The sequence below is a fragment of the Mustela putorius genome, unplaced genomic scaffold (genome assembly GCF_011764305.1).
Source record: "Mustela putorius furo isolate JIRA1106 unplaced genomic scaffold, ASM1176430v1.1 tig00000508_pilon_pilon_pilon, whole genome shotgun sequence".
In the NCBI taxonomy this organism is placed as follows: Eukaryota; Metazoa; Chordata; class Mammalia; order Carnivora; family Mustelidae; genus Mustela; species Mustela putorius.
The window spans coordinates 21,592,917-21,618,371 of NW_025421402.1; the positions used below are offsets into that span (position 1 = coordinate 21,592,917).

At 49.4% G+C, this 25,455-nt stretch overlaps 1 protein-coding gene across 7 annotated transcripts in view; it reads left to right on the top strand.

Moving 5' to 3' along the window:
* The window catches only part of RXRG (retinoid X receptor gamma), a 210,885-nt gene that overhangs the window by 145,963 nt on the left and 39,467 nt on the right, over nucleotides 1–25,455 (top strand). For 4 of the 7 annotated variants that reach the window (XM_045081190.1, XM_045081188.1, XM_013055546.2 and 1 more), the window contains 2 exons: nucleotides 2,066–2,178; nucleotides 12,041–12,146. Coding sequence is in view for 2 of the 7 variants with exons in the window: in XM_013055544.2 (XP_012910998.1) it covers nucleotides 23,723–23,771 (49 nt within the window). In the remaining 5 variants the exon portion in view is untranslated. Of the gene's footprint in view, nucleotides 1–2,065; nucleotides 2,179–12,040; nucleotides 12,147–23,397; nucleotides 23,772–25,455 lie in introns of those variants that run through there. The other 3 variants (XM_013055544.2, XM_004751436.3, XM_045081189.1) reach the window with 2 other exon arrangements.

Below are 25,455 nucleotides of genomic sequence, written 5' to 3' on the forward strand. Positions count from 1 at the left end.
TTCTGTGTGTGCGCGTATGTGTGCATGCACGCGCGCGCACATACACACACACACACACACAGCCTCTGTGTTCAACAATGTGCTTTTTAATATAGCGAAGGAGCAGAGACAACAGGTCTACTATAGTCTCCCAATATCCCAGGGCAGGGAAGCTGTTCCCAGTCCAGCAAGGAACATTGTGCCCATTGAGGCAGCTGCCTAGCTCTGGGCAGCTCACAATCCCGAGCTTTGTGACCACCAAAGAATCATGGCCTGTACCCGTCTCCTTGGACCCCACCCTGCCGGCCCCCAAAGGTCACTGACAGTGATGTCACGGAAAAGCATGTGGTTGCAGAGCCGGTCCTCAGAAGCGCTGGAAACCTCAGATCCCTGGAAGCTGGGGCACTTACCCGCTCCCTGCCATCGCGGCCCCAGCCCCGAGCCCTGGAGAATCTCTTAGGTGCCCCCAGCCTCGAGGTAGCACAGCAGGGGAGGGACACCCCCCGCCCGGCCTGAGTGGCCTGAGTGTGACTGTGAGCCCAGAAGGTGTGGCAGTCTGCCAGCTCCACTCTCCATGACACCCATGGGAGTCAGAGAGGACTGAGCTAGGGGAACCCTGACCTCTCCCCTTAGACCTCCTGCTGCTCGTCGGCTTTAACCCTGTTCTTGCCGGACTCGGTTCCATGTCTTACATTCGTTTGCTTTTTTGATCCCTCTCTCTCCCCCCTTTACCCTCTGCAGAACTGACAGACACAGGGGTACGTGTACACACACACACACACACACACACACACACACACCACTGTTCCCATTAAACCACTCTGAGAGGGTCGGCCTCATCCGACTAAGGCCAGAGAACCCACCGGAGGGGAGTAGTGCTGTTAGCTGGAGCCTGTCTACACCTGCCTAAGGCTGGGGACAGGGAGCTCCTGGATGCTCTGGGGCAATAGAGAGAGAATCCTATAGGAAACAGCAACATTTATAGGAAAATCCCACTGACTGGCAGCTGTCCGTGGGTCCAAAGCATTCCACATACATCAGAAAGGAACTGTCTCTGTTACATTTTAGCGGTAAAGGAAGGCGGGTCTCCTCGATGGGGGCAAACGCTTGGGTGGTCGACTTGAAACCAGGCTTTGACTCCAAATCTGAGACCCTCAGGATTATCCTGAGGCTTAGTCATGACAACAGGTGACCAGGGAGGATTGTCTGCGCTCTGGAAGGGACGACATGGGATGCTGAGTGTGTGTGTGGCGGGGGCTGGCGTTTAAGGAATTGGGAGCCCCGCAATGTTGCCCTCCCTGGCACTTGTCTCTTCCTCTCTTCTCGGGACCAGGACCTTCAACTTAACTCTGCCCTAACCTCTGCTGGGACTCCCACCGCCCAGCAGCCCACTGCTGGCAGGACAGCTCCCCGGCTTCCATCCTGACAGCTCTACTCTGCTTCCCTCCCCACTCAGGCCTCCCTCTGCCTCACTTGCTATGCCTCAAACCTCCGCGTTCTTCTGACTGCCAGCCTGGGCGTTGGCTATACCCTTTGCCTGACACGTCTCCTTCCCCCCACTCTTTTCGGGGACCTCCTCTGATCTTCTGAGTCCCAACTTGTGACGCTGTCCCTAATCCGCACCCCCATGGTCTTCCCCAAACACTGCACACCTAACCTTGCTAAGTATGAGCACAGCTGTATTTTAGAAGGATCACCGTATCGGTACTGTAGACATTGGCGGATGATCCGCTAAGGGCTGGGAGAGAGGATATTTGCAGTCTGTTGGCAACCATTCTGGGGAAAGGGGGCCAGGGCGGGGGATGGGAAGACGGGTTCTTGGCTGGGGGTGGGGACAGTTTCTGAGGTGGACCGCCCCCCCCCATCGCCACCAGAGTCAGACTAAAGGAGGCTAGCACCTGTCTAAGGTGGGTTTCGAGAAAGTTTTCCTCTAGACCAGGGGCTTCCTGAGAAGACCTTTGGAAGACCCTTTCAACCCTTTAACTGATTCTGTTATAACTGTGACATCCTTCGGGTTGCTCAGAAGGCAGGAGCTCTAAAAATAGAAAGCCTTATTATTACTGATTAAATCTCTTTCCACCTACAGAATTTTCTGAAAGTAACAAGAAGAGGAAGCCTGAGTCTGTGCCGAAGCGTTCAGGGAGCAGAGATGTATTGAGAGGTGATGAGGGAAGGCACAGAGAATGTGAGGCCAGGCAGGTGAGAAGGGGTTGGGGGAAACCCACTGATCAAACACACGGATGGGTAAAGGGACTTTCTGGAGGGTGTGGTGCCTCCCAGGGATGAGCCCCTGAACGTAGAGTTCCCACTGAGGCCATTGCCTGAGCCATGGGAGGACAGCGGGCCTCCAGGTGCACCCTGCTGCCTACCCCCACCCCCCCCAGGGGGATGCATGAATGCTCCCATGGCTGTGATAGGTGTGCAGCTCACTCCCCCACTCTCCTGCCTCCTGATGCATTTCATGCCCATGAAGTTGACCTGCAAAGCCCACTACAGCCTTGCAGTTTCCAAGGACGGCATCCACGGCGGCTAAGGACCTATAAAGTCACAAGAAGAGATGAGACTGAAGGAGAGAAGATGCAGAAAATACCCTATTTGCACAGTTTATATATTTTTAAAAAATGATTCCCCCAAAGTGAATCAGGGTCAGGTATTACAAACCTGGATTCATCCTGTAGCTCTGCCCTAGAATAATTTAGAATGATTTAGAATGAAAAAGTCCAAGTTACTTTCCATATGTCTCCTGTAGGTTCTCTTCGTGGCTTAATTCCGTGGCCTCGGGGCCGTCCCCAGGCATCCCTGTAGGAGCGGTCTTATCGCCACGGACCACACCAGGACTTTGCAGTCAGGCTTGAAACCTGGCTCTTCTAATAACCGGCTTGGGCTCTGAAATGGAATTATTCCAAATTGCCATTTGTTCATAGGTTAAAAATGACTGGATAGCAACATTTTCACGTGGCTCGACATCAGAACTCCTCTGAGTTTCCTTTTCCACACAATGGAGATCATGAAGGAGTTGCAGCTTAACGGGTAGAGAGTTTCAGTGTTGCAAGATGAAACGAGTTCTGGAGATTGGTGGCACAGCAGTGTGAACGTACAATGTGGAAACTTAACCAAGTAGACGTTAAAGATCTTGGTTCTTTAGTGATTGAGGAATCAGGCGGCATCCAGTCCAGCATCTAGGAAGGGTTATGACAGACTTTTATAGTTAGAAGGGAGCAGGGACAAGGAAGTTATACTAGGTGATGAGAAGCTTACTTTTTCTTTAGGGGGTGTCAGGGGTTTTACAAGGCAGATCACCTACCCAAGGCTGCTCAGGGGGTTCCTGATTGGCTGGTTTACAATTCCGTCTCTGGTAGAGCAGAAACTGTAATTGAGTTGACTGGGTTTGGTGACATGGGATTAGCATAAGCAACTCCATTTTGAACCTGTCATCAACATGACTGGACTCTGCCCTTAAAAATGGTGAGCTAGTTGGAGCCTCTGGGTTGCTCAGTCAGCTGAGTGTCTGCCTTCAGCTCAGGTCATGATCTTGGGGTCCTGGGTTCCCTGCTCAGCAGGGAGCCGGCATCTCCTCTCCCTCTGCCCTTCCCTCTTATTGTGCTCTCTCTCTCTCTCAAATGAATAGAAAAAATCTTTAAAAAAGAAGAAAAAAAAAAGGTTGACATGCTAAGTTTTGCTATGTTTTACCACAGCAGAGATAATAGGGGTGCCTGGGTGGCTCAGTCATTAAGGGTCTGCCTTCGGCTCAGGTCGTGATCCCAGGTCCTGGGATCGAGTCCGAAATCGGGCTCCCTGCTCAGCGGGGAGCCTGCCTCTCCCTCTGCCTGCTGCTCCCCCTGCTTGTGTGTGCACTCTCTCTCTGACAAATAAATCTTAAAACAAACAAACCCAGAAATAATAAAGTGGCCCTCACCTCACATTGAAGATGGGCTAAGAACAAGTGTGTAACTTTGCACAGCTCCTGTGCACCGCAGACATGCAGCTTGATACATGTTAACTAACTTATTTTCTTTCTTTCTTTCTCTCTCTCTTTCTCTCTTCACCCCCCTCTCTCTCTCTTTCTCTCTTTCTTTCTTGTAGTCTCTTTGCATGGAGCCCAGTGCAGTGCTTGAACTCACAACCCTAGGATCTGGACCTGAGCTGAAACTAGGAGTTTGACATTTAACCCGCGGAGCCACCCAGGCACCCCCAGATAAATGTTAACATTTATTAGTAGCATTAGTCTTGATAGTTTCTGGTTCCCCAAATTGTGATTCTCTATCCCAGGGCTAAAATCAAGTTATTTCTCTAGGAAAGGGAAAACCCTATAGGGCAGCATCACCTAGCAGAATCTCCAAACACATTCCTCACTGGCATTAGGTTCTCCCTGCGGCTCGAATCTGCATGTCTTTATAATAAGAACAGAGAATGCTCATCTTAATGCAAATGAGCTCACTTGAGCCCGCAAAACTCCAGGGAACGGGTCTAATTATTTTCATCACTTGTCTGAAGTCGCATAGCTAGTAAGTGTCACTCCACATAAAGCCGTTTGTTCCAGAGCCTATGTTCACCCCCAAATCATGGCCTCCCCCCAGCCCACCATTGCTTTAGAATGTGTAGCTTATGGTCCCTTTCAGCCGTGGGTCTCTGTTTACCTGTGGCCGGTGAAACTCCTTAGGTCTTCTTCTCCTGTAATGCCAGCCAGCAGCTCAGATTTGCAGGACGTGTGTATTTCAGATGTAGGAAGCACACGCCTGGGCGGTGCTCCTGTCGGGAGGACTCTGGAAGGGCTCTAGAGGTCACTGGTTATGCGTGAGACCACTCGGTTCCGACGTGTCTCCCCTCAGAGCTCTGTGGGGCACCCCCTTCTCCCGGAAGTTCTGTTTAGTAGCTTTGCATGGCTCTTCCTCACCAATTAACTGAAGTAACATAGGCACAGAAGAAGAAATCCTCGAGCAGTGAAGAACAAGAGCAAATGAAAAGTAGAGATGTCCTTTCCCTTCCCTCACCTCTGTCTAGTCTCTGGTTCTTCTGCAGGTGATTTCCAGACTTGAACCATCAAAATGCTTTAATGCCTTGCTCTTGGTTTTTCAATTTTAAACAGGGTTTATTGATTTCTCACTGTAAGAGAGGAAGACTGTAACTCCTTTGCAGTAACTGTAACCCTCCTAATTTTACTTTTTTGTTGTTCTTCCCCAGCATAATTTTATTCATTTTTTCAAATGTTAAATAATATATTTAAATTTGTATTTCCAAAAGATGATCTTTCTTGACACCTCAACTTCAGATAGTCCTTTCTGATTTTGCAAAGTGAGGAATTCACCTCCCAGCACATTTGGATGTCTATCAGCTGTTCTCTTGCTTTTCCATTGCTCATTTGAAATATTTACACTCTGTTCCATAACTATAATTAGGTTTCATATGTTTGCTGTAGATGCTGATTTTACAGATTAAAAATCAACGAGTATTTATGTTATGAATATTTAATCATTATTCTCCCCACAACCAAGTGGTGTGATTAGACCCATAGAAAGATGTTGTTCTCTCTCTTTTTTAAAGATTTTATTTTTATTTATTTATTTGAGAGAGAGCAAGTATGAACAAGGTGAGGGGTAGAGGGAGAAGCAGACCCCCCATTGAGCAGGGAGCCCGATGTGGGGCTTGATCCCAGGACCCTGGGATCATGCCCTGAGCTGATGGTAGATGCCTAATCGACCTAGCCACCCAGGTGCCCCTAAAGATGTAATTCTCTAATTGAAGGAATTAAACATGGAGGCCATTTGACTGAGGTAGCTGTAATTCTTGGTAGCCTGCCTAATTAAAACCTAAACCAGAGTCAATTCCTATCAATGTACTTCTATCCAAGAAAGCAAAATTTGAGTGCAACCAATCACAGCAGCCAACTAGGCTTTCCTAAATATGACAACTGCTTCAGCTTTAGAAGATATAATTTCCTTGTTTTGCGTATATGTCTGCTCTATAAAACTCTCTCCTCTAGTTCCTGTCTACTGGGTGCCCCTAAGCATTTTAGGCTTGCCACTGGTGGATTCCAACTGATGTCTGCTCAAATAAACTCTTCAAAAATTTAATGGGGCCCCTGGGTGGGTCAGTTGGTTGGGGATCCAACTCTTCATTTCGGCTCAGGTTCTGATCTTAGGGTTGTGAGATTGAGCCCTGTGTTGGGCTCCATGCTGGGTGTGGAACCTGTTTGAGATTCTCTCTTTCCCTTTCCTTCCATGTTCCCCCACCCCAACTCGTGGATGCGCGTGCGCTCTCTCTCTTAGGAAAAAAAATTCATGTACCTCAGTTTATCTTTTTAACACTATCTTGTTAAGACTTTCCCATTCAAAGGAGAATGTTCCCAGAATCAATGTCAGGTGGATTCTGTTTTCATACCTTCTGTCCATGCTCAGAACAGTGACACATTTTTATTTTTGTATATTTAGACTGTTTTTTTTTTTTATAAAACTTTTTGGTAATTTCATTTTCCCTGATATTCCTAACTACCTTTCCTTCTCATTCACAAACAATGCTATTCTTTTTTTTTTTTTGAAAGATTTTATTTATTTATTTGACATAGAGCGAGAACACAAGTAGGCAGAGAGGTGGGCAGAGAGAGAGGGAAGCAGGCTCCCCACTGAGCAGAGAGCCCGATGTGGGGCTCGATCCCAGAACCTTGGGATCATGACCTGAGCTGAAGGCAGATCCTTAACCAACTGAGTCCCCCAGGTGCCCCAGTGCTATTCTTTTTAGATCATCCTGCTTCTCACTCCAATTTCTTGTTACAGGAAATTTCCTTGATTTTTAAAAAAAATCAAAATAAAAAATCAAAATCAGCTGAAACACGAAAGTTATGAACACTCCTAGCATGGGTGGGGGCATCCAGGAAGCAGCAAAGCTGTTCCAGGTTTCCCGAATCATAGAAGCAGCATGAAATTCCATGTGGCCTCCTGGAGAAGGAACTGGATCTGGGCTTCGTGTTCTTGTTTGCACATACCACTTAGTTCCTCTGCACCTCGTAAAACAGGGGGAAAAAAATCAGCCTCCATAAAACAATGATGGGTATCATTTTATGGAGCATGTATGAGGTGCTAAGAACAACACTAAGCACTGTGTATACGTTACCTTGGTCCATCTCCAAAACAACCCCATGAACTAGGGCTAACCATCATTGCAATTTCAGACACAAGGGGCTGAGATTTAGCGAGACTAAGCAATTTCTCAATGTGGTGAGTCGCAGAGGCAAGGCTTGAACCCAGGTGGCCTGACTCCAAAATCCACACTCTCCTGAGCTGTGTTCTGTTTCTGTGAAAGAACATCCCAGCTCCCTTTCCACAATTACTACTTGCCAGTGATCCTGTGAGCGTTTTTTCCATTAAGTATTGATAGTAACTACTTTCAGAGCCATGAATTTTGAGGGAGGGCCCTTGACTCTTGAAGACACTCTTCTCAAAGGGGGTCTGTCTTCCTTTCTTAATGTGCTTGCTTGTTTTCTAGGTCCCCTAGAGAACTGTCACAACAGGATATCAATTCATTTCACTTCCAGGTTACTTTTACTCTCTCTGAGCCCCATGCTCAACTCTCCGATTTCTCTTTGTTTGACTAGAGTATGCTTTCTTTCTTTCTTTTTTATTTTTTAACAAGATTTTTATTTATTTATTTGACAGAGAGAGACAGAGAGCGCACACAAGCAGGGGAAGCTACAGGCAGAGGGAGAGGGAGAAGCAGGCTCTCCGCCAAGCAGGGAGCCTATGGGGGGGGGGCATGATCCCAGGACCCCAGGATCATGACCTGAGCCAAAGGCAGACGCTCAACCGACTGAGACACCCAGAAAAGCTTTCAAATAATCACTATTAAAAGGTTGCCGTGGATGTCAAATGTCTGATCTTCTGCATACAGTCTGATACATGTTGCTTTACAGATAACCAGCTTTGTTTTTTCTAAATGTTTAGGTTTTTATGTATCTTTGACGTTTCGAAGCTCTTACTGGGATATATTTGAGTGGAGGGTCTGATCTGTGGTTTTCGTAAGCTCCAGGCATTGTCCTTCTTCCTTTGTTTTATCATTTTCTCTGTTCTCACTTTTGGGAATGCTCATTAAAAGGATGATCCACTTACTGAGTTGATCCTTTAAGTCTCAACTTTTTGTCAAAAATTTTCCATCTCTTTGTCCTTCTGATTTACATGGGCTGGAGGTCTTTCTGAATTTGTCCTCCAGTTGTTCTATTAACATTTTTCTCTTTAGCCACTGTGTTTGTCATTTCTAGTCTCTTGCTGTCTGGATGTTTTATTTTTACAGTAACTTTTTTTGTTTTATTTGTGTACTATCTCCCTGAATCTTTCTGAACACGGGAATTAGAATTATTTAAAAGGTCTCTTCTGTTTTGTTTTCTCTGGGGTATTTTATTTCTTCATCTAGATTCTTCTGTGATGCTGATTTTTCTCAAATACCTAGTAGTCTTTGGAATTCCACTCCTATTTTTTTGAATGAAGGAGAAAGTTTATTAATCTCTGAAGCCAGCATGAATTTCCTTTGTGGATGTGGAGGCCTGTTTGTTTACCAGGTCTCTCTCCTCAGCGGAAGACAATTAAGGTCATAGACAAAATGTCTGCACTCATGCTAGTTAAAGTCTTAGAGATACAAATATCATATATATAATGGGATAAATAAATGTAAAATTTTGATAAGATTTGGTGAGAAATAGCGGGGTTTATGAAGTAGTGTAGTGGGGGGATTTAATTTAGATTGGAGTTTTAGGAACGGATTTGCTGATGAGGCGACATTTATACTGGGTCCAGGAAAATCGGTTGGAGTTGCCTGATAGAGTTGGCATGAGAGCCTTTCAAGCAGCAAGGATAGCGTGGTTAAAGACCCTGGGGCAGAAAGGGTGTGGCATGTTGTAGGCACTGGAAGGACAGCTGGGCATCTATGACACAGTGACAGAGGTCAAAGAGTATGAGTTTAGTGTAAAGAAGGAGCCAGCGGCCAGGTCATGGGACCTTAAAGATCAAGTTATGGTAAAGGAAGTTACTTTTCAGTTCAATTATATGTCATTGAAGGATTTTAATCATAGGAGTAATACAATCAAATCCACATTTAAAAAAAATCTGGCTATTGTGTGGCTAATGGAATGGAATGGAGAGCTAACAGTGGAAGTGGGGAAAAGGAGGTTTTTGTAGTCGTCCAGGCTGAAAAAGATGGAGACCGAGCTTGGTACGTTGAAGGTGAAGAGAAGGGGCGCCTGGAGGCTCAGTTCTTAAGCGTCTGCCTTTGGCTCAGGTCATGATCCCAGGGTCCTGTGTTCGAGTTCCACATTGGGCTCCCTGCTCAGCAGAGAGCCTGCTTCTCCCTCTCCCGCTTCCCCTGCTGTGTTCCTCTCTTGCTGTTTTTCTGTTAAATAAATAATCTTAAAAAAAAAAAAAAAAAGTAAAGATGAAGAGAAGAAGTGACAGAGTCGGGTGGGGGATGAAGTAAAAGGAGCAGGAGGGGAAGTATCGTGACACACATCCAAGTGTCATGGATGACTTACATTGCTGGCTTGAGTAACATGGTGACTAGAGAGGCCATCTGGGGGTGGAAGACCCTGGAAGAAAAGCAATTTGCAGGCAAGATCCCGTGTTTAGTTGGATTATGGCAGGTGTGAAATGGTTGTGAGACATCCAAGCATAGAGGTCTCGAGGGCCTGAGAATCCTTGGGTCTAGAGAGGATCGTGCCCAGGAGGCCGAAGGATCGATCTTAACGAGAGAAGAGAACAGTCGGTGGAGTTGACTGCTGTCCCATTGTCGAAGAAACGGTAGCTAAAGCGTATTAATTCAAATCTGAAACAAAGAGGTTTTTGGTGACCTTGGAAGGAGTGGAGGCAGACTATGTGGACTGAGAAGCAAGTGGAAGGTGAGCAGACTGATGGCGGTGGGGGTTGGGGGGAGGCTGCTTAGCACCTTCGGGAAAGGGAAGAGAGGAGCAATGGCTAAATGGAAGTGTAGCATAATACAGATTTCCGCACCAAAATTATTCCCTAGATTATGCCTTGAGAAGGGCAGGAGCCATTTCCTATACTTCTTTCTGTCCCCTAGGCCAGCACAGTGGCTGGAATGTGGGAGATAATCAAACCATGCTTATTGAACCTCCAGGAATATACGAAGCCCTAGAGGGGGAGCCGCTCTAATGCTCCGTGGCAGGGAGAGCCGGCTCAGCACCTGGCCTGCAGTGCATCCCAGACCGTCTGTCAACAGTTGTGACTTGTGTGACTTGCCACCGTCAGCCTGACCTCTTGGGGTTAAACTGCTGAAGGTTCTACCTGAGAAGGAGCAGAAGGCTCCCGTGGGCCTGCTGATAAACCCCAGGCTCGAACAGTCCTCTTGAGATAAGAACAGATGTTTCCTTACGTTTAACGAGTACCTACTACGCTCTGTGTTTTCACGCATTTTTCTCATCTTTTCACAAGTCTCTCATATTCCCAACCGCCGTTCGCATTTCACAGATGAGAGCATGAAAGCACTGAGAAGGTAAATGTATTTCCTGATGGGCTGTCAGCGGCCGAGTCAGGATTTGAACCCAGGTCTTCTGATTTCAGCGGAGGCCCACAGGGCTCTAGGAAGGCATATGGGAAATCCGCAGGATAGAAGAGGCGCAAGACAGGTTTTCATGGTCCAAGGAGCTTGAGAGCTCATCTTTTCAGTGACTTTTGAGGGACACGAAAAGCAGATGGTAATTAAATGCTCACGGGCGGGCGGAAGTGGAGGAGCGAGGAGGGAAGGATAGCGGAAGAGCTTGAGTCATTCATGGGACGAGATCCGAGATCCGGTGGTTGGGCCCCCGAGGGGCTGCACCAAGGGGATGCTCAGAAAACCTTCGTTTTTGGCTTCAACCTTACAGCTTTTCCAGGGAAGTAAGGATTCCAGGATTTGTTGTTTGTTTGATTTGCTGTTCCTCAACTATGTGCCTTATAAAATGTATGAGGGGAAGAGGCTGTGACCACTGACGTACCAAGGGCAGGAAACAATACATCCAGAGGAATAAAGAATATTTTGTTAAAATTTTAAAAATATTTTAATTATCTTTCTCCTTGTAAATGTAATCGGTAATAGGAAAACGTAATAGGGAACTCATAAAATATTGAGAATTTTGCAGAAGAAAATAAAAATCACCTCAAACTTCCATGACCTAGAGTCAGTCGTTCTGTGAATTCTGCCGTCTTCCAGTCTAAAGAATATTTTTGAAGAAGTCCAAGGCTCCTTTGAGTTCACATTAAATATTTAAAGGGAACTTAGACGGTCCCTCCTTTTTCCTGCAGGCAGTAACATTGATCTTACATGAACAGGGGAAGAGAAGAGCCTAGTTTTCCTTAAAAATCCCCAGAAAAAGAATATTCTTAGCCACTCATGCTATGACATTCCAGGGGACCCCACATCCTGGTAGAAGGGAACCCTTCCAGTTCCAAATATAAACCCTCCTCTTCCTCAGATCCAACTCGTCTCGTCCTGGCAATGGTAGAAATATCGACATAGTCAATAAATCCCAAAATAGCCACTCAATTTGCCCTTGAGGCAACTACTATTTTACAGAAGGAGTGTGAGCCCAAAGAGGAGCTAAAGCCCGGAAGGAAACAGGCTCTCTTCACCCTGATGATCATCTCAGGACCTCCCTTACACTGAGGAACCAGCAGGAGGGAAGAAAAACGGAATGAAGGTTAAGGAGGAGACAGTTAGGGACCATTGGAAACGGAAGCTCTTTTCATAACAGAATCGTAAAAATGTCTGTGAACAGATGTTCTTGTCTTAAAAAAAAAAAAAAGGCCAAGGATCTCACAGCTGACCGGGGGTCCGCTGCACCCAAAACCGAAGATAGTAAGACTCCGTGGCAGAAGGCAATGCGGATAAGACACCCAGTCTAGCATCCGCAGCACGCGAGAACTCGTGACGCATGAATCCCCTTTCTTGCTGCATCTAATGAGCTTTCCTTGCCCTGGTAGCCTCCTGGGCTGTGCGGCATGTCCTCGGAGGGACAGACGATATGTTAAGAGAGTAGCGAAGCTTGATGGTATGGAAATCAATGTTGGCCTTGCCCTTCCATTCGCAGTGTGCAGACCCGGGTTCTCCACATCGGCAGGACTCGTGGAGAACGTCGTCCAGCAAGAGGCCATGCCAACCCGAGTTGTAAGAGTTCTCCTTGAAGTCGTTCATCGGTGAGTACGAATAAAACCCATGTCTCTAGTTTTTTGGTAAATTCACGAACTGCTTTTGCCCAGATTTTTGCACATGCTTTTAGCTTTAAAAAAACAGCGGGGGGCTAGCAGGTTAAGTAGCCAGGGGGCATCGTCAACTGCAAGAGTTGCAGAAACTCTGGAGATACTCAGGATACACGCCAGCCAGCAGAGCGCAGCCAGGAGAGGCTGGCCAGAGAGGCAGGCATCCCCGGTACTGTTTGCTCGTGCCCTTTGGTGCTTCCTCTGCGTCTGTCCATCCGTCTATCCGTGTTTGCATTTCCTCCACCCCCATCCCTTGTGCATCCCCACCCCCCTTTTCCCATCTGCAGGCTCCCTATTCTTATCAAAAGCTGCTCCTCTTCTCCAGATCATGTAATGCCCGTTACCATGGCACCCAGTACTTCACGTTATTAAGACAATCTCTTTATTAGTAAGCCCGCTCCTCCCAGGATGCCAGGCGCTTCATCTTTGACAAGATGATGAACCTGTGTCCTGGGAGGCTTAGGCACTGTCAGGGGGTCAGGACAGACAGGCTCAGAGAGCTTGGACCTCACACCCTACTCGTGGATCGTGCCTCACTGCTTCCTGGGTGACTGGGACGCACAGTCCTGTCTCCTTTTCTTTTCATCACGCACTTGTAATAATTATACATGTTATCACGCTTCACATTTTACAAAAGGCTTTCAAATACATCCCTGCCTTCAATGCTCACAGTGTCCCTGCGAACTAAGAATTTTGTGCTCATTTTAAAGGCTGAAGGAACTGGGAGCTGACGTTCAGGCAATCTGACTGTTCAAGGTCATACAGACATTCAGCACCAATGGCAAAGCTACGGCCACCCCTCTTTCATCGACAGATGGATAGACAGGCACACAGAGAGACAGACGAAACATTCTATGCCTTTTGGGGGCTCAAGAATCATTTGTTGATTTATTGGACTAAATGTGTGCTCTTCTGAATCAAATGTGACGTTACTGACTCACCATCACTGGCTTTGGAGACTATTTTCCCAGAAAGGATTAGCTTCAACAGTTTCTTTTTGTCCCCCACCCCTTTTTTTTTTTTCTTTTGAGTTCCTAGCAGGTGCTAGGCATGATGGATGGCATGATGGGAGTGTTGGGGGGTACAAGAGTGTCCTGTATCACCTGTATTCCTGGGCAGTGCAGGATGGGTGAAACACACGCTACCCGCAAAGCTATCATCTAGCACAGAGTGTGATAAAAGCCAGTCGTCCATTCACCAACGATTGGCTGCCTACCAGCCATGACCCAGGATTCAATGATGAATAAAAGAGATATAGGCCTTGCTCTCATGGAGCGTTCTGTCTGTGGAAGGAGACAGGAGTTAAGCAAAGAGTTACACAACCGTTGAATTGTAATTGGGATGTGTGCTGGCCAGGGAGAGTGGAGGTAGAACCAGAGCGTGGAGGGGGCAGGGATGGCGGTGTGTGGCACGGAAAGCTTCCTAAGGAAAAGTCTTAGATCCACAGAGGTGGGAGGATATGTCTCACTGCCCCCCACCCCCCGAGGAAACTGAGGTCCCTGCCTCATCACAATTAGGCCAAGCCCTCAGTGGACATTGAGAAAAGAGCATGAGTTTCAAAGGGCACGGAGGATGGGTTTTTAGTAGCAGGAAGTTCAGTGATATTCATCTGTGGATGTGTTTCGTGTTGAGAAATCTCAGAGGTCCCAAGGCTAAGGTAGATGTGGGTCACGACAGGGAGGTACTCAACACTGGGAGGTGGGGGGGGTGGGAGTTTTAAGAGCTGGGAGAGAGAAGGAGATACAGAAGCCATGCCAGGAGAAGTGGGGGAGGGGGAGGAGAGAGAGAGAAAGAGAAAGAGAAAGAGAGAGACTTAGCTGGAAGCATCAGGAAGAGGGGGCATGCAGTGCCCAGAGAAGGACCAGCTAGGACTCAGCTAATGGGGACGGATAGTGGGACGGACGGTGTTGCAGGAGGACAAAGCAGCGTGAGCGAAAGCAGAGAATAAAGGAGGAGTGTGCCCGTGTGTTTGGGGCAGAGCCCGCTGTGCACCTTTCTGGAGACTAGCGTGTGCTGAGTCAAGGGGAGGGCTGAAGGTTTGGAAAAGTGGAAGGGGGCCCAGGGTAGATAGCTCTGTGGGCAGGGAGCCGCCGTGAGGAATATCCAGTCTGGGGAGTCCCCTCCGAGCCATGCGTTAGTAGATTGATCTGTCGGCCATATGCAGGATGGATGGGAAGGAAGGCGGGACCTGCCCCTTCACCCCCCTGCCACGGTCCTCCGGGGCTGCCAGGGCCAAACTGATCCGTAAATGGCACTTCTAACTCCGCCCTCTGCCTCCTTTCCAATGGAAAAGGGGTGATGAATTTTTAGCCCTAATCGTGATTGCTTTTTTAAATTACCTAGCATGACCGATCCTTCCCTGAAATACAGAAAGGGTGTACCCCTGCCCGTCAAACAGCTGGGAAGTAATGGATGTTCCAGAACTACTGAGAAGATTAACTGAATTTCCTCCCTTCCTGCTTTAGCTTTTGGTGGTCTGAAGTCCTTGGGGATTGTTTTCTTCCGCTGGGATGTCCTCTCCGCCACCCCTGCCTTTTCCACCTTTGATTTCAGAGCCCTTCCAGTCTTGGCTGGCTCAAGCCTGTGAAGGATCTAGACCAGCCGCATCCGCGTGGGTCCGAGGGGGGAGGGGGCGGCATCGGCCTCAGACGGAGGCTTTGATTAGGCGGCACAAAGGCTCCAGTCCTTAAATATCTGTGCCCAGCCTGCTGATGTGTCTGAAATTCCCCCTTAAGAGTCACTGATGTTTGGGCAATTCCAGAAATAACGCTTCTGCTAACAGCTGCCCAGGGTGACGTCACAGGCAGCCAGAAAAGCCTTCCTCTCCCCTCTGGGCCATTGCACCAGGGAACTGCTTCTAGATCTGCCTCTCCCCCACCGTCCTTCTGTCCCTGAAGCCCCAGCTCTAACTGGCCATCCTCTGGGGCTCCTTTTGCCAGCCTGTTCCTCTCCAGCCAGCCCTCTGTATCCTGAAGGCTTTGAGCTATTTCTCGTCTCTTGGGTCTCCTTTCTCCCAGCTAAGCCCTTCCAAAACCGTAACCACAGGCAAACACCACCTCTCTCCTACCTCACTCCTCCCTCACCCCTGACCTCCACCCATTTTCCAGAACCTTCCTCTGACCAGAGCCTTGGCCTCCTGCTTGCTGGGGACAGAGGTTTGGACAGTTCAAGGATTGCATCTTCAAGGTGAAAGGTGGTAGGGGGAACACAGCATTTAGAGTCAAAAGAATTTCCTATGCTTGACTCCACTGCTTGTACTAAGCATGACTTCAGGAGCTCGGGCTGTGACACTAATGTCACAACATGAATGTTGGCTTTATGGAGTAACCAGGAGGCGCCAATGAGTAATCTCGAACCCGGCAACCTGGCGTGCGTACTCCAGTAAGATCTGGTCTTCTCTAGATACCATTCCACAAAGCTCTGATTCTTAAATGTCACTGCCTATGGGAATTACCTGGGGAGCTTGTTAAAGACCCTCATGCAGAGGCCCTCTCTAGCCCCAAAGACTCTGAATCAGAGGCAGGCCCCAGAAGTCTCTGGGTTTAACAAGCTTCCCGGTTGAGTCTCGTGCAAATGGTATGGACCTCTGAGCCGCTCTGCTGCGGGGGTAAATGTCTCCTATCCCGACTTCCTCCACTCGTTCTCTTTGGTGTCCCAGGGTTGGTACCAGCTAAAGTGGGCCTGGTATTGCTTCCGAGGCTACTCTAATGCACTACGTACCGAGATCTCTCAAACTCTCTCTGACGTTGCTAAACATGGACTTTAAGACCTTCCTTATGCCCCACCTCTGCCCCTGATCAACTCTCCATCTGCCTTTAGCCATTTCTAATCATTTTTGCTCTTCGGCAGTTACCTAAATGCTGGTGGTTTATGCAGCTCTCGCTCAATGCCTTCTGGAACTAAATGCTTTCTGGCCTTTTGGGATTAGCTGCCTGGAAATAGAGTTAGTTATACGGGGTTCGGCTTTTGGCAGTAAGAGAACTATGTCTTGGCTGAACACTAACTCAAAAGGCCTTCCCCGTTAGAGAGAAAATCATGACAGCGAGATAAATTCTCATGTCCTAATATCCAACATCCTTTCCCTCTGCGGCTCCCTTGGGTTTGCTTTTAGTAATATTTCATACCTGCTTATAAATAAGCTATAAAAGCATGCTGTAGACGGTCAGGTGTTAGGCACAGGGGAAATTTCATTACTGCTGCTTAGACAATTGCGGGACCTTCCTCTGATGTGAATTCCTGAGAACAGAATGAGTCCAGTTTTGCTTCCGTTCTCCTTTGTGGCACCTAGACACTCAGTGGCTCTTCTGAGGGGACAAGATAGAGGTTTTGTTGCCCTACGGAGCCCATGGCCAGGTGCTTGTACAAGCAAACCCCGTCCACGATAACGGACACTTGCCCTTATGTAAATTTAGCCCTGTAAGTGGTGGGGCCTTTGCACTGCGTTGGGGGTCCTGGTGAGTTTCCTGGCGTCCGTGCCTGTCCCACCCCGCCCAGCCGCCAGCAATGATAACCTGCCGCCCGAGGTCACTGGAGGGTATATTTAGAGCCTCTTCCCCAAGAGTGAGCTGGGTCTGAAAATAGATCGCTTGGCCTGTGTGTGTGTTTGGGTCACAGCCTCTAAATCTACACCTTGAATATATGCGGCCCCTGGCCAGCCCGATGGATGTCTGTTCAGCAGAATAGGAGTACCAGGGACCTGGTCTTGGGGGCTGGGCTCTACTCCAGGATGTCGTCTTCCCTCTACGGGACTTGAGCAGGCCTTCCCGAGGTCTGGTGCTGACATCCACCTCTGTGGCTGTGAACCCTTGGATCTGGACCCAGTCTGGATTAGAGTGTCCCATATTTGAAGTGCTGGCCTCTCTCTAGAAGAGACCAGATGTTTCCCTCTGGTCTCAGCTCTGTGTGATCACAGTTGCTCTGTATCCTGAGAGCCCCCATGTACTTTGCAGCTGTGGTCGAGTTGTTTACGACAGGGAGCATTTTATGACCGTCATTTGGGAACCAAGAGATGGAGGCGTCTCTGTAACTGTTCTTTCCACCTTGAACATGTTATGACAACATTTTGTAGTTTGGAGTTAAGGGCAGTTGAAAATTACCCTTAAGCTTGTAGCTTATAGGTCTGTGAGAGCAGGGATAGAGCCTGTCTGGTTCATAGTTGTCCTCGTAGCATCCATTCAATAAGCATTTATTAAGCACTCACTGTGTACAAAGCAAAATGTTAGATTCTTTGAAACTATAAAGATGAATAAGAAGTTGTCCCTATATTCGAGAAGGAGGTCCTAGTTTAATAAGTAATTATGATACAAAGGGAAATTAAACTGGTGCCATAATAAATATTTAAGCAAGTTTTTTGGAGGACAGTGGAAGCACTAACCATCATTAAGGGAAGATTGACAGAGGAGACGGCCTTGAGGTAGTGCCTTTAATGAATAATGGCAGAGGGGATGGGGAGTGAGTGAGTATGTCACACACAGTCCCAGCAAACCTCAAATCAGTATATGCTAAATCCACGCAGCGGATGGCCTCAGCCACCACCTCTCCTGCTAAGCAAGAGCTTCTTGGGTCCATGTGTCCCAACTGTGTGTCCCAGCAAATGGGTGAAGTGGATCTTGCCATTTCCTTGGAATTATCCCAGGAAGCTGATGGCTCCTTCTTAGCCTCCTATTAAAGGAAGGTTTTCTTTCCTTAAGTCAGTAGTTCCCAAAGTCATCTAGCTGGGCGTTAGGAGCACCGGGGGTTTTTAGCCCTTCTTAAACCCAGACCACAACCCCAAACCAGTGACATAATCTCTAGAGGTGGAAAAGGCTTCTGTAACTTTTTTAAGCTTCCGGGTAACTGTAAATTTGGGAACAATTCCCTTAGGGTAAGTTTAAGTCGTCTTGTTTCACTATTGACTGGAGCCACTGGCCATGATACAAACACGACTGGTTGCTAAGCCACAGAGGACACCTTGTAGATAAAGCATGTGTCTTTGAACACCCGTTAGGCCTTATGGAAACGGCCCAGGTTTGGGGGATGGCTGAGACGGTCTTCATTTAAAGCTAATCACTCTTTCCGAATCAGACACCTCATTTCCATCCTCAGAGGCTCTCAGTCCCCAAGACGCATATATTGTCCCAATGCCCATATCAAGCCTGTCCATACAGGAGTGTATGACTCCATAAGAAGGAGTCCATGAAAATGAAAATGAGATTGTAAGAACTGTTGGCACCTAGGAACACTCACCTCCTCGAGTCTGGTACCCTGGGCTGACATCAGGAGAGGCTAGCTTAATCCACAAATGTCCACTCATTCACACATCATGCAGTTACTGGGTTTCTATGATGTGTTAGACACTGTCGTAAATGCTGCCGGGGCCTCAAAATGACTCGGACCCAGTTGCCAGTTATTTAGGTTAACCTATTCCTGCCTAGGGAGGGGACTTTTCAGATGCGTTCAGGAGAACCATAGAAGAAGGGACGTGATGAGAAACATAAGAATGGTCCCAGCTACAGGCTGTGGGAATCCAGGAGAGAGTGGTTCCAACGGAGGGCCATTGAGAAGTGGTGCCCATGAGAACGGTCTGGGGGAAGGGGGGTATTTGGACAGAGAACGGGAAGAGGGGAGGGCTTTTCTGAGCGGAGGAGCAGAGGGAACACAAAGATGGATTAGTGGGGTGGCAGCCCTGGGAAACAGTGAGTTATCTGAATCTGCCCAGCATGTGAAGGGGACATAAAGCCAGGCAGGGAAGTTTCCAGCAGTACACCGCTGACCCGGCCCGTCGGACACAGAATCAGGGGTGAGACAATGGCACTGTGGAACTCTTGGAAGCCAGGTCATCTGTGGGGGAGACCTGAACATCGTACTCCCCAGCTTCTGGCGTGCACTGAGCTCGTTCCCTCCTCGGTGCTCTTAGACCCGCTGTTCCCTGTGCCTGGTCCATGCTCCCCCCACTGCTTCCTTTCCCCCCAACTGTATCTTATTCTTTCTTTAGATCTGAGTATAACTGTCATTTCCTCCAAGAATTCTCCCTGACCTTTCAATTTAAATTAGATTTCCCTGCTATGGTCTCTCATCTCATCCAATTATTTTCCTCCCATCACACTTATCATGGCTGCTAACGGTACATTTATATCTGTGACTATTTGTTTGCTCTCCAGCGCCTCCGTCAGACTGCACAAGCTCCGTGAGGTCAGCGACTTGATCTTGTCTCTTGGTGCTCCCCCAGGGACTGACAGGTGAAAGGCTCTCAGCAAGTGGTGGCTGAATGATACGTGAATGAATGAGTGACAGTGAGGAGAAAAAAAAGGATATGTAAGACCCTTCTGTCCCATAACACATGTAATAGAAATACATCATTAATAAGGGAAGGGTCAAGGTCTCGTGAAGGACACTCTGGCTGGGTGTCAGAGTTGGGGGTCTGGTTTTATACTCATTTCTGTCACTTCCTAGTCATGAGATCACATCCGCAATCTGACCGGTTAGTGCGGCTCTCTTTCCTTCTCTGACTTCACAGCCCTGGACTCAAATTGCTCATTTATCAGATAGGGTCATAGAGTATGCCCTGTTTAATAGTTGGGAAAACACACTGAGACTTTATATACTATTGGGCAGGTGAAGGACTACACAAAGGTAATAGTATTAATTGGTGCCATCAGCTTAGAGGTATTTGCCTCTACATTTTATATCGAATAAATGGCTTTGGTTTTTTATTCATGTTTACTGCAAAATATTCTTTTGTATTTCCATTTTTCTTACACACACAACACACACACACACAGACCAGTGGTAAAGCTATATCCTTTTATTACCAGGGTGAACCTAAGATATGCAGAGTCTGTGTCAAACATACTAGTGAAAACAGATGCCCTTTTCATTTACTCAAAGGCACTAATGGCTTTAATAAAAGCAGAACGTATCACTTAAGAGGAATAGATAATTAGCCTTGACAAGCAGTGAGCTCAGAATTCTTATGAATGAATTAGCTAATTCCCACCATGGACACTGAGCATTTGGTTTTTCATCCGACATCCTAATGAGAAGCCAGTAACAGCTGGGGGCAGAGGAGTGACTGAAGTCGGTGGGGTTGTCTGGGAAGGGCTTAGGTCAGGCGAATGTTGTTATATCAGTAACGGTCTTAGGACACCGCGGTGCCAGCCAAAAATGTGGATTAGAAAGAAAAGCCACACTTGTATTTCTTTTACTTAAGACAAAGTGTATGGCTTGTTATGAAAGGTGCCACAAGGAAATCATGCTGGGGTATCTTGCTATAAGCATATCAAGGATTTTTTTAAATTCAAAAATATTTATTGAGCACCTACTGTGTTCCAGCCTTTAGGCAGGAGAACAATTTATGTGGGGATGCAGGTCGGGTTGGGGAAGGTGAATGGACATAACAATGAACCACAAGTTGGGATGAACCAAGCTGTGTTCCCACAGTGAGCAAAATAGCCAGACCGGAAGGGACCATTGGAGAAAGGGAAGAAAAAAACCCAAACAGACAAACATGAAGATATTACTTCCTTGTATCTGTTTAGAACTTTGGTGTGTACAACAAACAGAACTCCCAAGCCAAGCCAAAACCCACGCAGTCCCCTCATCCCATTGGATCATGAAGCAAAAACAAAACCCAGAAACCTTAGCCAGCTGAGTGGTATGGGTGTTCCCCCTCCCCCGGGAGTAAATGAGCTTGGCCAGGGTCACACAGCTGGAGGTGCTGGGCCTTACTTAGGACTTCTATTGTAGAGCACTTTCCTCCTGATGGAGCTTAAAAGGTAGGTTGAGACAAGACAGTGGGGCCTTTCCCTACCAGGCTAAGGCTTTTGGTCTTTATGCTGTGAGCAGAAGTGGTCAGGGTCACCTAACTTAGCAAAAGGGGAAGAAAGTAGAGCCTACCACTCACTGCTGACAAACCATCTTGACCTTGACCTTGAATAAGGCTCTAAGGAGAGCTTTTTACAGGATGGCTTTTGAGTACTTGGAAGAGCCCTTGCCAGCACTGGTCCACCAGGAAGTCCGTTGTGCTGGAATACCTCATTTCTTTCTCAGACAGACATACAAAATGGTCGTTTGTGCTTTAGTAAGACTTCAGATGCTTCTGGGGGGAAAAAAATGGACAGTTACGGAATTGGGGGCTGGATTCATTTGCTTTTAATTTTCAAATTGAAGGGGGTTTTGGAACTCACCTAGCACTTTTCTATCATTCTACCAATGAGTAAAAAGGGGGAAATGACTTGCTGAAAGTTACATCAGCATCATCATCAAAATGGCTTGTACCCATTGAGAATTAATTATGTATCTGCCACCTTCTAAGTGATTAACACGTGTGGACTGAATCACAAGGCTATGGGGTCGCTGATGCCCAGGGACACTCAGTGCCTGAGTGAGGCTCGTAGCAATGGAACTGGGATTTGTACCCAGCAACGCTGGCTTCTGACTGGTTTCCTCTGCAGACACAGCCTCTTCCGGCCACACAACGAGTGTTTTATGAGCCAAGTGTCCATGGTCCTATAATTGGATGGCACGTTGGTATGCCCTAGGACATCCTTGCTATGTCCTTTTCAGTATTTTTGTCCCTAAGTTAGAGAAAATATGGGAGGAGGGTGTCAGGTCTTCGGAAGTGTCGAAATAGGGGGGAGGAATAACATGCACTGGATGGAAGAGACATGAACCCCAGAAGACTCGGAGTGATGAGTGAGCCCAAATGCAGGGAGGCAAACAGTCCCCGTGTATTCTGCACGGTCCACATCTAATGCCCGTTCTCAACGGAGCTTCTGAGGCCACCCCCCAACCAAGGAAGCCCCGGGCACATCAGGCCTTCGCAATGCTAGCCTGCCTGCCTCTTTCTTCCTCCTTCCTGACCGACCGGCTCTGATCCCCATCTGGGCCCCTTCCTCCCGCGTCATATGGACTCTGTTCCTGTCTCTGGGTCTTTACTCTTAGTTTTTTGCTGGGTTCTCTTAGCACTTGACTCTTGGGGCCTTGAGTTGCCTTGCCTCCCTCCGCGTGCCGCGCCACATCAAGGGCAAAACTCTCATCCTGTCCCAGCCCCTCAGAACTCAGCCCATGACCGCGGTGGGTCTGCTGACGGCACCTGCGTTGCCCTGCCGACCCAGACACCAGGTGGAGGAGATCGGGGTCATAGCTGAAATAATGTATTCAGGTCTGGCCAACTCCCTTCCCCTCCCTGAGGGTCTCCAGAAACTGAAGCATATTCCTAGAAAAAGAACAGATTGTCAATGGACTCGAATGATTGGTGGTACATGGGCAGGTTGAACGAGGCCAGGGCGCCCCGAGAAGTAGATTGCGGACACTGGAGATTTTTCTGTGAATTCGAAGAACCCTGGGGGCTCCTCTTATGTGACCCTAGAGCCTGTTGGCAGAAGCTACAGAAAAGAGGTAGACGTCATTTCAGTTAAAAAACTTTCTTATGGCAAGAGCTCTCTGGAAATGGAATGGGATAGTAGTGAGCCTCCCATGGCTGGAGGTGTCCAAGGATAGGCCCACAGTGTGTTGTCAGGAAAGCTGTATAACAGATCCGCACGTCAAAGGGATACCTGGACTCTGATATGTAGCTGGGTTCCAGCCTAGAGAGTCTCTGGCTCAGTGAGGACTCAGTGGTGCCTTCTGAGGGGAGCCGGATGGGATACGAGGGCCGGATGGCCGCGGTGTGTCGGGCGAAGGCATCCCTCCAGTGAATGGCCACCGCCACCTGGAGCCCTCCCTGCTCGCACGTCTTCCCTGTGAATGCCCCGGGGCTGCACCTGTCAGGCTTCTTCTGTTAGAGCTCAAACGCCACCGGCCCCAGAGCAGGAGAGGCCCACCGCACACGCGAGGGAGGCTGCAGCTTAGTGTTCCACAGCTGGGGCCCGAGTCTCCCCCTTCTCCGATCTTGTGCCCAGGAAGGGGCTCTGTTCTCTCTAGGCCCTCACCCCTGCCCCCCTGCAGGAAAACAAAAACCCAGTGCAGAGGACGGACTGGAGCCCGAGTGCAAAAACGCATGTGCCCAGCACCCCATCGATGTGCGTGGGTGCCAATCATGGAGGAGCGCCCCCCGCCACCCACCCCCGGCCCCGCCAGCGTCCCCCGGCCCCTGCCCCCGCCGCCCCTCCCCGGCTCCCGACCTCCGGGGGGGCGGTCACGCCGCGCCGTGGGCTTCCGGGACGCGGGGCCCGCCGCCGGCAGCGCCCCCCGGGGAGGCGCGGAGCCGGCGGAGCGCACGCGGCGGCCCAGCCCCGAGTGAATCAAAGCAACAGGAGCCCGTGCGCGGCGGGGCGCGGCGGCGGCGCCGTGCGTGGTAAGTGACAGGCACCAGCTGCCGCGCCGCCCGGACGCGCGATGTGGCCGCTCCGAGCGAGGGGCAGATTCCAGACTAATCCCGGGGGGCCGGCCCAGCCCGAGCTGCCCGGGCTGCGAGGAAGCGATGAGCGCTCCTGTTAGCCCGAGTTGAAGGCAGCCCCGGCGGCGCGCGGGAGCCCGGGAGGCCGCGCTCTTCGGCAGACGCTCGGGAGAGGAACATGAACTGAAGAGGAAACATGTACGGGAATTATTCTCACTTCATGAAGTTTCCCACAGGCTTCGGCGGTGAGTCCGGCGCCGGGGCTGCCCCGGGGTCGGGGGTGGGGGGTGGGGGACCTGTCTGGAGGGGCCGGAGGGGAGCCGCGACCTGCGGGCACGCGGCTGCCAGTGAATTAGGAGGAGGGCAGGGGTGTTCGTCCGCCCTGGTCGTGTGTTTCCGCGGAGTGGGTCTGTGCGTGCAGGGGAGAGGGGGGGAGAGGGGGTGGTCGGAGGCGAGGATCCGTGCACAGCCGCAGGAGCGAGCAGACGAGCGGGCGTGCAGACGCCCCGCGGAGCGCCCCAGCCACCTGCCCGGGAATGGGTCGGAGACCCGGCGGAGCGCGAGCGTTGTTAGAACCCAGTGTGTGTGTGCGGGTGGGCGATGTGGCCGAGTCAGAGGGTATCCCTGGGACGTAACCTATTATCCAACTTGTAAGGAGAAAAATGTGATGAAAAAGGCTTTTTGCCTCTCTACTAAGAGCCCCTGCCATACTTGGTCACAAGGGCATGCTTGTTTTATTGAAACGCAGATCTCCCTACAGTCGGATTTTTAAAAAAGAAAACGGAGCACTTGAATTTGCCACCCTGTTTTCCTTCCTCTGTTGTCTTCCCTTTTGATTTGCTAATAGCCTCGCGCCCCCTCCCTGCTGCTTTCCACTGCCAGGGTCCCTGCTGGCAGTTCTGTCCGGAGGGTGGAGGGTCGGATCTGGGTGCGGGAGTCTGCGCTCCCGGGACTGGCAGGCGGAAGGTCCAAGTCCCCAAGCCCGGGAGGGCAGCCCCGGCTCACTTTTCAGGGGCCGCCTTCCGTGGGACTCAAGGCTCCCTCGATTCAGTGGCAGAAGCAGTTCAGCCGTCCAGCTTTGAATAAATGGAACCAACAGCTGACCGACTGGCCTGTCACTTGTCAGCTGGTGGCACGAAGCTTGTGCTCTTGGGAGCCAAAGAGGAGCTTTTGCCCTGCGGATGCTGGCAGCCAGGACAAAGCAGAAATTCTTGTTAGGTCTTGAGAACTGAAAAGTCCCTGCTCTCCCGACCTCCTGTGTGGACAGATAGGCAATTCATCCCAGGGCTGGGGGGCGGTGGGGTGGGTACAGCTTGCCTCCTTGGCTGTGCAGAGCCCTCTGTGAGGCGTGGAGGGACTTTGCAAGGTGGCCATGGTCCCTGCCGGGGTTGTGTTGGGCTAGGGCACTTGCTTTTTCATTCAGGGTGCCTTGGGGAGTTTTTGAGCCAAGTGTGGTATTAGGTTCTGGGAAGACAGATGTGAATGAGACGCAGGCTCTGCCACTTGTGCAGAGCAGGCTTATCACACAGGCATACTGTCATATTTCTGGCTCTGTGTGCTTTGGGGTGCAGGAGGAGGCTGTTGCTGGGACTCAAGAGGTGGGGGACCATGGATGTGTCCCTGGAAGAGGGGATGTTGAAGTCATTGGGGCCAGTCTCATGCTATGACCCAGTGAGAGTGGTGGCCAAGGCCATGACCGGGACATCTGATCTCGTTTATAGTTGGGTCCTGGGTGTGAAAAGCCTTCTCAGCTCCCGTCTTGGTCCCATTAACAGTCAAGACACTTTTTTCTTTTCCCTCTGAATTCAGTTGTCTGAGGTCAGAGGGATGTGCTTGTCCTCGAGGTCTTAGATCTCCCAAGGTCTGGGAGGCTGTGGCTTCATGAATGCCATGGAGACCCTCTGAGCCAGTGGGAGTGAAACAGGGTTG